Below are 15,638 nucleotides of genomic sequence, written 5' to 3'. Positions count from 1 at the left end.
TTGGAATTCTTCTTTAAAGGGACCTTTCTTCGACGACTTTTTCGCAGTCAAATGCGCCCTCGAGAAATCGGAACCATGAATGTCGGTGGAGATACAGTGCCGGAAGTGATCGGATTCATGTGGAAACTTGCAAAGAAACACGTATCTCGGCAAGTTGATTTTGACAATGACGTTCCGACATGGTCTGAGAAGCAAATGCCAGATGAAGAAGACATTGAACGATTCATCATTCTGCATGACACGACCAAAAGGAAGACCTACAATGTTTCTGCCATCACTCCACGAATCCTTGCTACATGGAAGGATAAAAACATCAAAGTTTTTGTGCATCCATATGCGACCAACGTGGAGACGCATGCCCAGCACCAAATGGTACTGAAGACGCTCATTACGCCAACAAACTCAAACCGAGCCGGAGCCCACTCGACCCGTGATTGTGCTGCTTTGGCTAAAGAGCTTAAGGAAACTCACTTGGATTTAGAGGGACATCAAAGCTCGTGGATGTTGTGGGCCAACTTCATCCACTCTTCGCCTGCTCACAAGCAAGAGCAATTGAAAATTGATCCCGCACCGCCTTTGGAGCTCGCCAAATACTTCCGATGGACAAATGTGTCAGAAGCAGCCCGCCTGCAGTCAGTACATCGGGGTGTCACAGTGGCTCATACTGTGAATGCTGGTTGGGTGAAAGAAGCGGCTGAAATAAGGGAAGAAATTTCAGCAGCACTTGGAATACTTAACAACGTTTCCCGCAAGCTCGAAGCAATGATAACAAAAGGATTAGCCGCTGGAGATTTTATCACCGCAGTGCAATCAGCAATCCGACCAGAAGAGTCCGAAGTGAGCCAAGTGTTGGCGGAGAAAGTAACTGATTGTCCCGATGTTGATCACTCTTAAAGTGTTTTTCTTGTTTTGATTTTACGGTTTTGAATAAATAAAATAAGTTTCTTTTGCAATAGTTTCACGTTCTTCATGAGTTTTATTTATTTGTTTCAGATAGTTCATTATTGTTAACAGTAAACGTTTCAAAACTTGCTCTTATATTAATTGGGAACAATATTCAAATCGACCTCATTTGGATCTTGCGTTAAGCCTTTCTCAGGGCTGAAAAATCCTCCAGGGAAGTATCCACAGTGTTCAAACAGTTTCTGGCAAGGATAAACTTTGAAGTAGTTCATAGCTTCACATACTTCAGCCAGAATTTGTTCACCTTCCCGGTGTACTCTCTGAAGACGTTTTTTCACGAGGCCAAAGATCACCTCGATGGGATTGAAAAAGGGGCAGTACGCCGGAAGGAATATGGGTATGATCCCAATGGATCGAAGATAGCGAATGAGATTAGCGTCGCAATGAATCCTCGCACCGTCCATGATCCATACTGAATGGAATCCTGGATATCTTTGAACCTTAGGATTCCGCAAGGCAAACTCTCGGCAGCATTCGAAAAACTTTAGCCTGTTAAAAGTGCCTTCAGTCCAGAAACTATCCAGGATTCCATCAGCGCCAAGGAAACATAAGAACGATGAACGAGCACGGCGACAAAATTCTCCTCTGAAAATTAACTTTTTTCCTACGACACCATATCCCTTCTGACGTAACGTGCCCCTATTGTCAATACTCACCTCATCGAGGAAAACTAAATTGAAAATATCCCATGGTATGGCGAGGAGCTCATTCACAAACCGCACTATTTCTTCCATACGAATTTGAATAGCTCTTCTCTCAATGGTTTTCCACGACAGGCCTGCCTCGTGCAGAATAGTACAGACGGATGAAGTACTTATTGTCATCTGGAAATGTGCCTGGAACATCTCCTTGGCTTCGTCCAAAAATAAAAGAGGATGCTTGCAATAAAGCTCCACCAACCATTGTCGCATTTCCGACTGGAACTTTTTGAAGACCTGAGCTCGTTTTTTCCTTCGGTAAAGTCCCTCGCTTTCAAACTTTTGAATCCAACCATAAATAGTGGACAGGCTTTTTCCGTAAATGATCGCCAAATTCTTTTGGGAAATACCCAAAAAGTAGTGTCCATAAAGGGCGTGGTATACGGTTCCAGGACCGGCCTGTTGTTGGCGAACGGAATGAATGATTATATCGGCCATCTGAAATGTGTGTAATTTGAATGGTTCAATAATTTCAGCATTCAACTAAGCAGACAAATTTTACCTTCAATTACGTCTTCAATAATGACTTTTGGAACAGATTGTAGAGCAAAACTAACCGAAAATGCTTCTAATCGCAAACTACTTCGAAATATTTTGCTTTTTTAGAAAGTAAACAAAAACAAACTGAATATCAGCACATCGACTGGCCTGCTGCTCATGACATCGGTTGGTTATTTGACATGTCGTTCGTTGGAAATTTCGTTCGTTGAACTGACGAACGAATTCCAAGATAGTGCTGTGGCGACAATAATATTGCGTGTGTTTCAAATGTGTATGCGTATACATAGCGGTTTCAGACAAATGCATGAAGGAATTCTCGATATTTTGCCGGTGCCGGGCACAAACTACACGGGCGAGTAGCACCATACTTATAAATCAAACGTCGAAGTTCGTGGTATGGGTGCGTTCGTCGCTCTTCGGTACGACATCGGTTCAATCACCAGTAGCATTTCTCCGCTCCGTCTGCGCTGCCGGTCCGTACAGAGCAGTTGCTATGCTTGATGATATGAATACATCATGTATTTGTTTGCTGGTGTCGGTTCGTGCTGTTTACGCTACGTGCGTGATAATATAAAACGGCCTTTAGTGTCAGGGGGGAATGGAAGTGTGGATTGAAGTCAGTTGAATGAAGAGGCAGATTTGTATTCATTAGTCGAGTCAGTTAAAATAACCACTGACTAGACTAGTTCACCAGTCATCCTCACTAGTCAACGCTAGTCAATTCATTTTCTAGTCAAGTCACTTTTTGTTGCCGGCCACTGCCGAAGCAGTTCTAGTCGAAGCGAAGCTGCTGAAAGTAGAGTCGATCCTCATTTTTCACCTTCGAAGATTTCGCGCCCTGGTACTACTACTACTACTACTGTACGTTTTAACTCGCAGTGGCGGAAGACATCAGTGGGCAACCAGCGATAGCAATCAAGAGAATGTTTCTGTCTTTATTATTTTAAAGTTGTCGAAGGGCGCATATGGCGTTAACCTTAACGCCTTTCTCAACAACTGCAAACGGGTATTAGTTATACGTTTACTTTTTTCGGAATGCTAGTCTCATTTTTCGTTAGTTTTTAATAACAAGTTCTCACGAAATCCGTTGAATTGCGATTACATCCGTCAAAAACATAATCAATAATTCACCTCTATTAGTCTCAATGTCCGATATCGGTCATAGCGATTGTTTTCTAAACCCAATTCGAATTGTCGACGCTTATACTTTTTTCCCTCCATAAATCAAGCACCGTCGAGATTTTGTTATCTCTCGCGCTGTTATCTCCGCCAAGTAGCCATCGAAGGCACGAGTGGCACAATAAACTTCTCGAGATTTCTGATTTCCGCTGCCGAGATTTATATTACTCCCACTGACTCCAATTACGTGAGAGTTAATTCCCAACCACTATCAACTGCTCCCACCACTGATAAGCTCTCCAAGAAATGCACCCAGCCGGCCCGGCACCGCCTGGCTGTAATTAGTCAAGCAATCCAGTCGAAACTCCAATCCGCTCCGTTTCATTATCCGTGGCGCCCCAATCTTGGCGCACACAGCGCACTAATTACGAATCCTATCCGAGCCCGTCGCATCCGTGGATAAATCCTCTTTAGTTTCGAGCTGCGAACTAATTTGGCCCCCTGTTTCCATCACGTCTTCCAGCATCCATCAGACGAAGGATTGTGGGTGGAGTTAAGATTTGGAATTCTGCTTCTTCGAAAATAATTCCGCCTGCGCCTGGAATATGCACCTCATAAGGTGGCTTCCACCTGTTTGGCTGATGCGATTGCAACCACGATGGAGCGGATGCAGATGCAGATGATGATGGTGATGAATGAAGATTTGTTCCGTTGAGGTTGAAGGCGCAGACATAGAACAGAGTGTGACTATAAATACTTCACATATTATAAATATTGAGCTTTTAGCAGCTCTTTGGGCGGGTTGCTTATCCGATTTGAATGCCACCGCAGCATCGGCAGCAGCGACTAAATAACGTCGATTGTAGGATTTATAGTCGGGTGTTCATGTATGTGTGTGTGGGTTGTCTCGAGGCTGAAATGTTGCTCCTTAGTGAGCTTAAGCTTCATCAGACGAAACCCGGCGAGAGACAGCGAAATCCTTACGAAGGAATCTGATGGCCGCCGGATGGAACGGAACGTTCGAAACACACGCAGCGGCTCCGAGATATATTTCATAGAATTAAGATTGAATTTGAAAGATTATAAGTTTGTACATAATCTCTCGGGGAAAATTAAAATTAATATCGTTTCTTAATGATAATAATTATACTCCTTCACGTATGCGTTCACTCGTGTGGCACATGTTCTCAGGAATTGCGCCCCGACAATCCCCCAAAACAAAAGTGGAGTGGGAGGCCTGAGCCCGAGTATCAGACAAACAAATAAGAAGTATTATATGGAAGAATTTATCCCAATCCTTATTTCTCATCTGCTTCTCACCCACCCACACATGTTTGTGCGTGGTGTAGAGACGGTCCCGTTATCACCCACTCGTTGTCCCCTCCTCCCCCAGAAGCTCACCGTCTGACGCCAGGATATACAGATAAACACATCTCCGCCGAACATCCTCCCGTCTAATACGCAATCAGGATCGGAAAGAGATCCTTAATACCCTTCTTGTAGCGGCTTATAATACATCAGACACTTGAGCCGAGCGGGGGAAGTGGATGACGCGTGGGAGGGGGAGAAATCTTCGCTCCAACTTAGCATGCTTGTAGCGCTTTACAAGAGGGATAGGGTGTGGAGGGATGAAGGTTAGTCGATCCTCGACGGAGCTTCTCGGAGGCAGTTAAAATGCTTACGGAAAAACAAATCTATTTATTGTGAGTGCTTTCACTAAGCAGCTCTCGGCAAATGGGTCGCTTCTGCTGAAATGAGAAACTGAGGTTAAGTGGGAAGGCTAGTGGCCCTTTTTAACTCTTTAATCGGGATAGATATGGTCACCGTTATGCGGAATTTCCCCAATGGATCTAACTAATTTATTTCCAATCTGAGCGTTGAGCTTAGCGTATGACCTATTTCTATAGACTATAAGTCATTCGTGACTAATCCGTTGTCTAATCAATTATTTAAATTTTTAACCACACAAACTCAACCGACTCCTGTGATAAGATAATTTCGATGACCGCCATTGTTGACATATTTGAGTCAAGATAAGGATTACGTTGGTTCCAATTGTGGAAAGCGAGACTATTATTCAGGCTCATCGTTCGTCACCCTTTCGAAGATTGTATCTCTCTAGTCTACTCTGCATTATATTGCACCTTCCATTAGATAAAATCGTTATCGGATTAACGAACGAAACGCGGAACGTGGGGCAAACAACCGTCAGCTCTACACCCTTATTGGTACGATTCCACTTGCAGCTTAATTACTAAAGATTAAGCTCCATTAGAGATAAGACGTGTGGAGTGGTTCACACTATCATCTCATAGTGCGAATGGCAGCAAGAAATTCATCTTCTAGTATAATTAACTCTCTCGAGCTGGAAACTAATCCCACCTGTACCGTTTGCATTCCTTTTACAGATTACACTATCGCAGATTTGCCGCAGCCCGCTGCAAAATACCTTCCCCTTTACGCCAGAAATCACCGACGAGGTTCGTCGGAAATTTGACCAATGGTGGAGCAATCAGCTCGCGCCCCAACCGAACCCAATCGCTCACAAGATCCTCCCTTTCGCCAACAATCAACCGAACGATATGGACTTCGCCAGCTACAACATGCACGATAACCGGGAAGCGCTACTCGAGAACCGGCCCAACCCGCACCACAGTCTGGTGGTTCACCCGGCTCTGCAAACAGTTCACTCGCAGTACCCGAACCAGAAGACCCGCATGCGTACCAGTTTCGATCCGGAAATGGAGCTGCCCAAGCTGCAGCGTTGGTTCCAGGAGAATCCTCATCCATCCAGACAACAAATTCAGTCCTACGTGGTTCAGTTGAACTCGTTGGAATCGCGCCGCGGAAGGAAACCACTGGACGTGAACAACGTCGTGTATTGGTTCAAAAATGCGAGGGCCGCTCAGAAGAGGGCGGAAATGCGACAGGGATTAACCAATGGTTACGGAAACCCCAATATGATGCTATCGCAGCCAGATTACATGAAGAGTTCACCGAGCGCCCCATCTGAAGACATCGACAATCTTTCTCAGGATGAAATGGATGACGATCTGGATCGTCCAATGTCTCCTCAGCTCCCTCTTTCGCTAACAATCCACGAACGGAATCGACCATTGACTCCGCAAGATGATACTCCCATCAAACAGGAACGCAATCCGACCTCCGCCAGTCCCCCACCATCACCACCCCCGCAAAGCAATCCGAACACCAGCAATAGCAACAACAACATGAACGAATCGGCAAACGATTCCGCCATCCAGAACGACGGTTCAAAGTCCAACTACTCCAACGAGCGGTCCAGTTCCCCCCAGCGATCGCGCTCACCTGCATCCGAAGATCTGGACATGGACGAACCGGAAGGGAGCACCATCGATGACTACCGTTCACCTTCGCCGGATTCGAAGCGAAATCTCCCCTTCCCGATCAACAATCCGATGTTTTCCCACTCCATCATGTACATGAGCCACTACATTCCGGCAATGCAAGCGAACGCCGCCGGGATGCACCTGAAGAGCGAACTCAGCCCGAACAACCACCCGGCTGGCCTGGGCCAGGGAGGTCTGAACCTGTCGTTCAACAGTGACGAGCGGCGGAAGCGCAACCGCACCTTCATCGATCCGGTCACGGAGGTGCCCAAGCTGGAGCAGTGGTTCTCGATGAACACCCACCCGTCACATAACTTGATCCTCAAGTACACGGAGGACCTGAACCGGATGCCCTATCGGTGAGTTTCGCTTGTTTATTGTCTATCTCTGAGTTCAAGCGCTTTAATATTGGAATGGATTGGTCTGAAAAACTTTTTGGTACCTTGCAGTACCTGATGAGATCCCTAACGCTAGTTTGAATCAATTTTTCGAACTCGAAACCTAAGTAACCCTTCATTGAATCAACGATTTTCTTTACCTACTAGTTCACTTTATCTACTTTATCTACAGTTTACAAACTGGTTCAATTGATTATTTTTTTAACGTAGGACTACGTCATTCATTTCTATACTGGAGTGTAAGTTCACAATTCACAGTTGTTAATATCTCCTCAACAACTGATCGAAATGGTATGATAAGTACTTCATTAGAAAGATAAAATGTCTCCGCATTCATTACTCGTTACTCATTGACCCGAGAACATGTTTCAACAGATTTAAAATTGCTTTCAAAACAGGCTATTGAAATCACACGAATCAGTATATAAGCGGGTGCCCGCTCAGAAATCCACTCAGTTGTGATTGCGTAGCGATTGATGTACGATCGCGGGAATGTGTTTTCCTAACACAAACTTCAAAAGCATCGGCATTGAAAATACAATCAAATCGAAGATGGAGATGGAGGTATTATTTAGCCATGAATAAGTGAAATTCGAATAAATGTTTTGAGAACTTTTTTGAAAAAAAAACATAAAAAAACTTAAACCATTTTTTGACTTAGAACTTAGCTCGAAATACAAATGCAGTGTTCATTTTTCCAACACTCCTCAACTTTAACGGTCGTCAATTTTTTAGGCATAAAGAAACCATTCGCAGCTTCAAGTACACCGTCTTTCTATAGCTAGCGAACAGACAACAATCATACTTCAGTTTTTTCGATATAACTTACAGGTTCAAGATCACTTTGGAATATCGATGATGTTTGAATGAAATATATTGCACACAGTGATGTAATTATGTTCGGTAGAGTCACAGCGTCGATTGTCATGCCGTCTGGTGGAGAGTGCTTCTGTTTTGAATCATCTCCATCAATGATGATTGTTGCGTAGACGTTGTTGTTCTATAACAATATACAAATGGTCAATTGTGGGCCCTGAGTGTTGAACTCACGATCGGTGACAGAGAGACGATCTGGCGTAGTGGTTAACAGCATAAAGAAAATTGATGACCACTTCGGAACCACCTTTTTAGTGAAAAGTTTTGGTAGTATTGAACAGGGCTTATGGCTTTTATGGTTATGGAAAATCTTTGTAGAAATTCTTCACTCTGCTACACTAAATTTGTATCGCGAACATAACTCGTTCAAAAGATTTAAAGCAAGAAATATCGTGACCAGAGATGCCAACCTTCCTGATTTTTCAGGATTTCCCACACTTTTTAGCACGCTCCCTGATATCCTGACGAACACTCAATTCTTCTGAAATGATCCTGATTTTTCATGATTTTTGTACTCTTTACATTATTTGTAATACATATACTGGTTTCCGTGTCAATGTTTTCTGTCATGATAGCTCTCCGGTTCATACTTGAAAATTTCTTACATTAAATTAAATTCTCTAGACGCAAAGCTGTACTTTTTTTTTATCTATACCCTCAATTTCTTGGTTTCCCAAAACTTGGCTTCCCAAAACAGTGCTAGAAAATTTCATGAAGCCGGATTGTTTGACGAATTTATTCAATTACAACGAGATTAAATTTGAGGAACAACATTGCTTTATCGCCCGAAGAAAGATATACTCTGTTTCTGGTGTACGATTCAATGATGCAGAAAACTTTCACCTGACGACATGACTTACTTATTGAGCCTACATCTCGGATTTGAGAACATTAATTCAAAGATAAATAAACATTGTGCTGCGATGTGTGATATCTTTTATCCACAGCACCCTTTCAACTGAAAGAATTTCGCTCACACACTACACATTGGATCAAACCTCTAGAATGAAAATCGCAAATAAAGTTTATTTTATATTTGGGCTCGGGACAAGCGTGGAGCCTGAGTTAATATCTCTCTTCGCATTTTTCTTCCGCGCGTTAGTGCAAGCTCGGCACTGAGCATGCTTTGTGCATACTCTGAGAATGCATTCTGAAGTAAACAACTGTGTGCATCGGTTCAGCAAAACAAAAACAAAAAAACTGATGGGTTGTCGCAGCTAAGGCCTTTTTTTGGCAACGATTGTTTTCGCAATTCACGTTGACGACATGAAGCTTCGTTTTCCGAGTTTTGGAAGCGACAATAAAAAAAATGGATTTTCAGATGGAATGAACACTCTTTCAAAATGAATATTATGGGTGAACATTAACTTATCCTTCTCGAATACGTGTTTTATGTGAAAGAGTGACATGGTTTTTCTGTAAATTGTGAAAAAATATTATATTATACGAAAAATGTGTTTCTATAATGTTATTATATTATAATGCAGAGTTTTAGTGAAACTATTAAGAAATGTACCTACAAATGGTAAAGTGAGTATCAGAATGGTGTGTTTTAAGAAATCAAATAACATGAAGTAAAAATGTTCATTCAAAATTTGAACAATTTCAAACTGCCTTCGGCCTATTAATCTGATTAAAATAATTTGCCTCTCTAAAAGGATATAGCCACCAGACGTGGACACTGTACATTTGTCATCGCGGATGGTGATATTAAAATTTAGCCTCGCTGCTATTAGATACTCGTTTTGATCGGCACTGTTTGAGGAACACACATTGGGCCAAACAGTATGTTAGATTTTCGTTTAAATCATGTTTAATTTTTTACGATTATTCAATAGTTCATAATTCTTCTGTTCGTCTATCTGTCTTATTCGAAAGCAGCTCGCGTTATCGGTGGAGGGTTGGGCGGGACAGCAATGAAAAGAGATAGACATACCTCCACCGACCGCTTCCGCTGATTCAGAATACGTCTTGAAGGAAACTACCTCGTATTGTGGGTACTGGACCTCTTCCGATTAGCTCGTTTGTCTACAGCGATCAATTTTTATCCCATTTGTTTATTCATTTAGGCTCATTAGCATTTTAGCTGTAACAGAGCCGGATTTTAATCGTGTACATGTCATGTTTTTGTCGTATCTATAAATAGCACATTACACAGTAGCCATTTAGGCGTAAAGTATTCCTTCTTTTCTCCCATTGTTCAATTAGATCGGACAGTGGAGACAGTTGATGTGATCATTGTTATGTTATTGATAGTACAACAGGCTGGTTACTTGCAGAGCAAAGCAGTTGTATGGATAAATCGATCTTATTTCGACCGTGGATCGATCTCCATCGTTGACGTAGTTATTCTATAACAACACAAAGATGGTCAATTGAGGACCCTGAGTTTAACTCACAATCGGTCGCTTACTGAGCGAATGCGCAACAAATGTGGCTAGGAAGACCACCCTAATATCGGGATATGAAGACGAATCGGGAAATGTGGGAATTGGCTTAACATCACCATCATGATTACTTCATCGTTATCCCCTTGGATTGTGTTTTTAACCATAATATACAACACTCCTAGCAAGTGACGCGCTAATAATCACGCCACTGATTCTGCTGTCTCACGATTGTTACAAGTTTGTTTCAACAAAATAATTATGTTCTTCATTGCGATGCGAAAAACTATGCAAACATCTCTGCGAGAAATTCCACCAAGAAATTGTATAGTTATAAGCGTTCGAAATATTTCATTATTTTATTTTATTGTTATTGTTCAATGTTTGAATATTTATTCGACACCCTATACCATCCTGTTGATCGTGGTCCCAGGTTAAACAATTGAACATCCGTCAACATTAGCCCAAGAAATCAGAGGTCAACTTGTGTCAGCATCATAAAACCATTTTCTATTGGTGGATTTAATTACATGCTTCTTCATGAGCGGAAAAGCCGGGGATGATACTCAATGAAAACTTTTAAATTCCCATGATGAGGAGATGAAAATTAGCGACAATATCCTGTCCGAAATTCGACCCGAGACTGGTAATATAACAGGTCTATTCCCATAGCAATGTAAGTCTTCCACCTTAATCGGCTCTTCTGACTATAATCTCGCCGCTTAATCATATGCCTATATATTACCAAAACGTACGTGAAATGCGGACTAAAACAAATAATTATCGATGTAAGCAAGCTCCAGAGTGTGTGTGTGAACGGTGAAAGGCTGGGATTACCGCCACATGATGATTGTTGCGTGGACGTACTAGCTAGAGTAACACACAAAAATGGTCAATTGAGGGCCCTGAGTTTTAAGTTCATGATCGTTCGCTTAGTAGCGGACCCGCTAGCAATTAGGCCACGAAGACCTTCTAATTGCCGTAGATGGAATGGTCGTTTATCGATGGTATACACAGTCTTTCGACGAGGGTATAAAAAGTTATCTGTCTAGCAATGCTTCCACTGAATCAGAACTCGTGTTTTAAAACTTGACATGCATCCAAAAACTTTTGTTCTCCGTATACAATTCGACGGAAATTCTCAGCTAACTGCTTATAATACATGCGATGATTTTGATTTGGATTTCAAGCTTTGTGGATTTGTGACGTTGAACTCCCTACATGCAACTGTCGACTGGCATGAGGTTATTGGCGCTGACTCGAGTACTTATGCAACGGAGGTGTTTACCCGCAAAGTTTACGAGAATCTTCGCGTCAGTGTTCCTCGAAAATGAATATGTCAGGTAACCAACTCCAGCATTTAGGGAGGACACAGTATGGTTCATCAACATTTCATCGCTAAACGTAAGTTTACCTCGCCGAATGTTATCTCCTTAGTCCTGAAGAGGCTTGTCGCTCCCAAAGGCTCCCATCGGATCATTTAATTCCGACCTTCTTGGAGAAATGTGCTGATTTTCTGGAGAGTCCTCTCTCTGCGTTATCTACAACCGATTCTTGAGAGAACACTCGTAAATGAAGCATTTACTCTCGTGCACAAATCTGACGACACTCATATTATCGAAAATTAGCGTGGAATGTCTATCCTTCGTGTATTGCAAAAGTGTTCAAAGAATATTTTCACGCAGCAGCAATGGGTTCGCGGAGGAATGGTCTACTGTTGCAAACGGGAAGCCTTGATGAAAATAGTAAGCTCTCGTTCGTGTCCACATCTTGAGGGGTTTTACTTGGAACGATATACTAAATTTAGCTGATCTCACCTTCCACGTAGACAACTGCTGACGGTCCCATCTAATATTTACTATTTACTATTTACGACCAAAATATTTCACGTAGTTCAACGAAGCGAACGATTCTCTTGATTTCAATGTATCTAAGTGTGTTTTTAAATGTAGAATAAGAACTTAGTATAATCAACAGTGAACAGTCTGTAAGAATCTTATTTATTACCCAAGTCAGTCAAATAAATGATGTTTCATTCTTAGAAACAATCTTTTGATGAAACCACTAATCATTCATACTCAAATGATAGGATATGTTTCGGTTTTTGGCAACTGTGTAAAACATATTAACATCAGTCTGAAGGAATCCTCTTATGTTAGGAAAATTATCGATAGATTGAAATCTGAAAAATACAGAAGACCCTGCACGAATTACAGGGTTACTGGTTTGAAGTGTTGCTAATTCGAAAAGCTGTAGTTTTCCTATTCTTCAGCCGACTATATTTTCAAAGTATATGTTATATCAGCTCACCCCTATCTCAAAGAAGCTCCTGGAGTGGGGCATCATTTTGTTATGAAACAAGAATTGGTGAACCGTTCACCGTGAACGGGAAATAACATATAACGAACGATGTTTGGTTCCCTGTGAAAAACAGTGTTTTATGGATCCAAATAACATGTAATACTGCTTGTAACTTGAAAAATTTCCCCTCCAATAACCATTGAAGAAGGTATGGTTGAATTTCTCTCTTTATTATATGTGTTGGTTCTCAAGTGTACCTCCACAAAAGTAAAACAACTCAGAAATTCCCTGAATCAGAGTTCCCCGAAAATTATTTGGAAAATCATCTATTTAATGACACCCCTATATCAAACATTTCTTATAGTTGTAAGCCAATCCTGCTTATAATATTCCTAACATACGTGTCGAACAACTGAACCTGAACCTGAACTGAACTGAACCAGTATTGATGAGATTGTCATCATAGGTGTATTAATTATTTCCTTGTTTCTTCTCTGTTTTTCAGCCAAAAGTTCCCCCGCCTGGAGAGCAAGAATGTCCAGTTTTGGTTCAAGAACCGTCGGGCCAAGTGCAAGCGGCTGAAGATGTCTCTCTACGATCCGGCCCAGCTGGCCAACCTGGGCGAGCAGGCTCACCTAGCGAGTTTGCATGAGAGCTCACATCTGGCCCAGCTGCACGAGGCCTCCCAGATGCATTCCTTCCATCACGGTGGCGATCGGGAGTAAGCAGCAGAAGCGTTTGCTTGCTGGGCGGCGACCATAGTAATCAAACCGTGTGATATAGCGACAAAAAGGGTGACGTTTGGACGAACCTTGGTATTTTAATAATGGCATAGACGCAAATTCCCACGATAGTAAATAGTATTCGCTCAATAATTGTAAGTGCGGTTTTGCTCCCTGCAAACCGACAACTAAACTAGGCACTAGATGAAAATGAATACCAAAGAATGGCGGATTTCTGTTTTTAGTGTAAATATTAGCGAGAAATAATGTTGATTATTAACCCGAGTTCTATCGTAGTAACACAGCCTAGCCCCCTTCAATAGACACCGTGAGAATATTCCAACAAACGTGGCGTGAGCACTCATAGCTGGAAATCGACGCGACACTGTACATACATATTAATTCCTAAAATACTTTGGAAAATGCTTAATAGGCAAAATAAATGAACCAACAGATAAAAAAAATCTATCAGCACTTACACAACTCAGTCAGGAATTCATTCGAAGCAAAATCATGTGTAAAATGGACTTACAATCCTAATTACGCTATTATTCGAATGGGATGTGAACCCCGAATACAGAGATTTTATGAAATTGAATTCGATATGGCGGCATTGAATGACAGTTTCCTGGCTGAGGCTGCAACTAGTTGTACATATCATCCGACCATCCGAAAACAAAGAGCTCGCTTCCCATTGCACCCTTTCCATCACGAATCACGCAGCAGCTGCACGAATCTGAGAGCTCCCCACTGAAACATAAAATTTATGATTATTTATTAATTATCAGCGCCAAATGATCCCAAGCAATTTGCACGCGCGAGAACTTCCGATTGCTCCACCTCCCACTCCACTGCTAAAAAACAATTGATCGTCAGCATGTGCACAATTATAATTCTAGTTGAATTCTTTTTTATCCTGTTCCATTGCCTGCCTTCCCGCCACCCCCGTCTCCGCGAAAAATCACCGACACAATCCTTTTTTCCCACATTAAAATATATTAAACAAAATGCGTCACTAGCAGAATAGCATTAAGGCATCAACAGTTGTAAAATCACATTTCACTCGCGGAACAATCGGAGGTTCACCGCGCGGACACAATCCATCCTCTGGGCGGGGGAAATGGAGACGGTGGTGGCAGTGGAATAAGCTTTTCCTATATCAAATACTACCTGCTGAAAAAGCAGCGCTGCCGATTCAAAAATGTTCGCTCTATTTTCCTATTTCGGCCTTTTTTTCTTCTCTGTTCCCCCATCATAATCTGATTGTAGCGCCCCGGGCATAGATAGGCTCATTATCTTCGTCGAAATAATAAGCCGCATTATTGGAAATAAGTTATTAAGCATTACTATTTATTATTTTTCCCACCGCCGAGCTCTAGACAAAAATCCATTAATATTTATAAGCTCTGCATTACATCCGTTTTGTTATTATATTTTTTCTGATTTTTGTTCGAAAATTGGAGGTTTATGAATAAACACATATTGGTATTTAATACCTTAGTTGAGCGTAAGTTAATATTCAGTTGCCTTTTGTTTGCGGTTTGGATAACAGATGTTTAAGAAAAACAATACAAATCAAAACGTTGTAAATATCTAGGTTCACAATTTTTAACTCCACTAGCAAAAGCAAGCAAACTCGTGTTTTCAAAACTACACAGAATTCGATATCAAAACTAGGTCTTAAGGTTTTAAATTAATCATTTTTATTAGATATGATACGAGGAATAGTCACTACACTAGAGCAGTTAAGGAACGGAAACATCCCAGTCTAGCCTAATCGAAAGAAGAGTATTGTCATATCGTAAGAACATCAAACAGAACTAATTGTAATTATATTATTCACAATAAAAATACCACAATTATAAAATTACGCAAAATTTCATTGTCTCGTTGTACTGAGTTTATAGGTATCCGAAATAATTCAGTGTTTTCTAACACGATCTATTACAATTCTCGAATTGTAATGACATTATACGAGAGCAGCCGAAAACAGCACGGTGTAATTCTCTTTCTCACTATTAAACGAAATAGGCTGAAAATTTGTTGTATTTTTTCGGCACAATAATGCGTGTCTTCGTGGGTACAACACTATCGCTCGCATTGTAGACTCTCTTAAGGTCATCAAGTATGCCATAATCTCAGCATCGTTGAGATACACATCTATTGCTTTAATAGTTCGGTAGCAACTCTGTTGGAATGTTCCGGGTGCCTATTTAGTCATTTTATGCCAGACCGATATAGTGGTTCTCAGATTTCGTGAAAATAGGTAGTTTCGTTCCTTATCGTTAAATATTGGACCCGTTTT

The 15,638-nt window shown here is 41.5% G+C and overlaps 2 protein-coding genes across 4 annotated transcripts in view; one reads left to right on the top strand and one right to left on the bottom strand.

Annotated features, from left to right (window-relative positions):
• The window catches only part of LOC129767289 (homeobox protein dve-1), a 223,780-nt gene extending 208,582 nt beyond the window's left edge, over positions 1 to 15,198 (top strand). For both annotated transcript variants that reach the window (XM_055768002.1, XM_055768003.1), the window contains 2 exons: positions 5,690 to 7,008; positions 13,117 to 15,198. In XM_055768002.1, coding sequence (XP_055623977.1) covers positions 5,690 to 7,008; positions 13,117 to 13,336 — 1,539 coding nt within the window. In that variant the 3' untranslated portion in view covers positions 13,337 to 15,198. The remainder of the gene's footprint in view (positions 1 to 5,689; positions 7,009 to 13,116) is intronic.
• Positions 978 to 2,352, bottom strand: LOC129767292 (uncharacterized). Of its 2 annotated transcripts, XM_055768006.1 has the most exons (3): positions 2,164 to 2,352; positions 1,620 to 2,099; positions 978 to 1,145 (listed from the first exon to the last, which is right to left on the bottom strand). In XM_055768006.1, exons 2-3 carry the CDS (start codon positions 2,097 to 2,099, stop codon positions 1,041 to 1,043), a joined length of 585 nt encoding a protein of 194 aa, XP_055623981.1. In that variant the 5' UTR covers positions 2,164 to 2,352; the 3' UTR covers positions 978 to 1,040. The 2 variants fall into 2 exon arrangements, with proteins under 2 accessions (XP_055623981.1, XP_055623980.1); XM_055768005.1 differs by having other exon boundaries at positions 978 to 2,099.
• Positions 15,199 to 15,638: the final 440 nt, after the last annotated feature.

The sequence above is a fragment of the Toxorhynchites rutilus genome, chromosome 2 (assembly GCF_029784135.1).
Source record: "Toxorhynchites rutilus septentrionalis strain SRP chromosome 2, ASM2978413v1, whole genome shotgun sequence".
NCBI lineage: Eukaryota > Metazoa > Arthropoda > Insecta > Diptera > Culicidae > Toxorhynchites > Toxorhynchites rutilus.
Note: the sequence above shows the minus strand (reverse complement) of the source record. Positions and strands in the feature narration are given on the sequence as shown.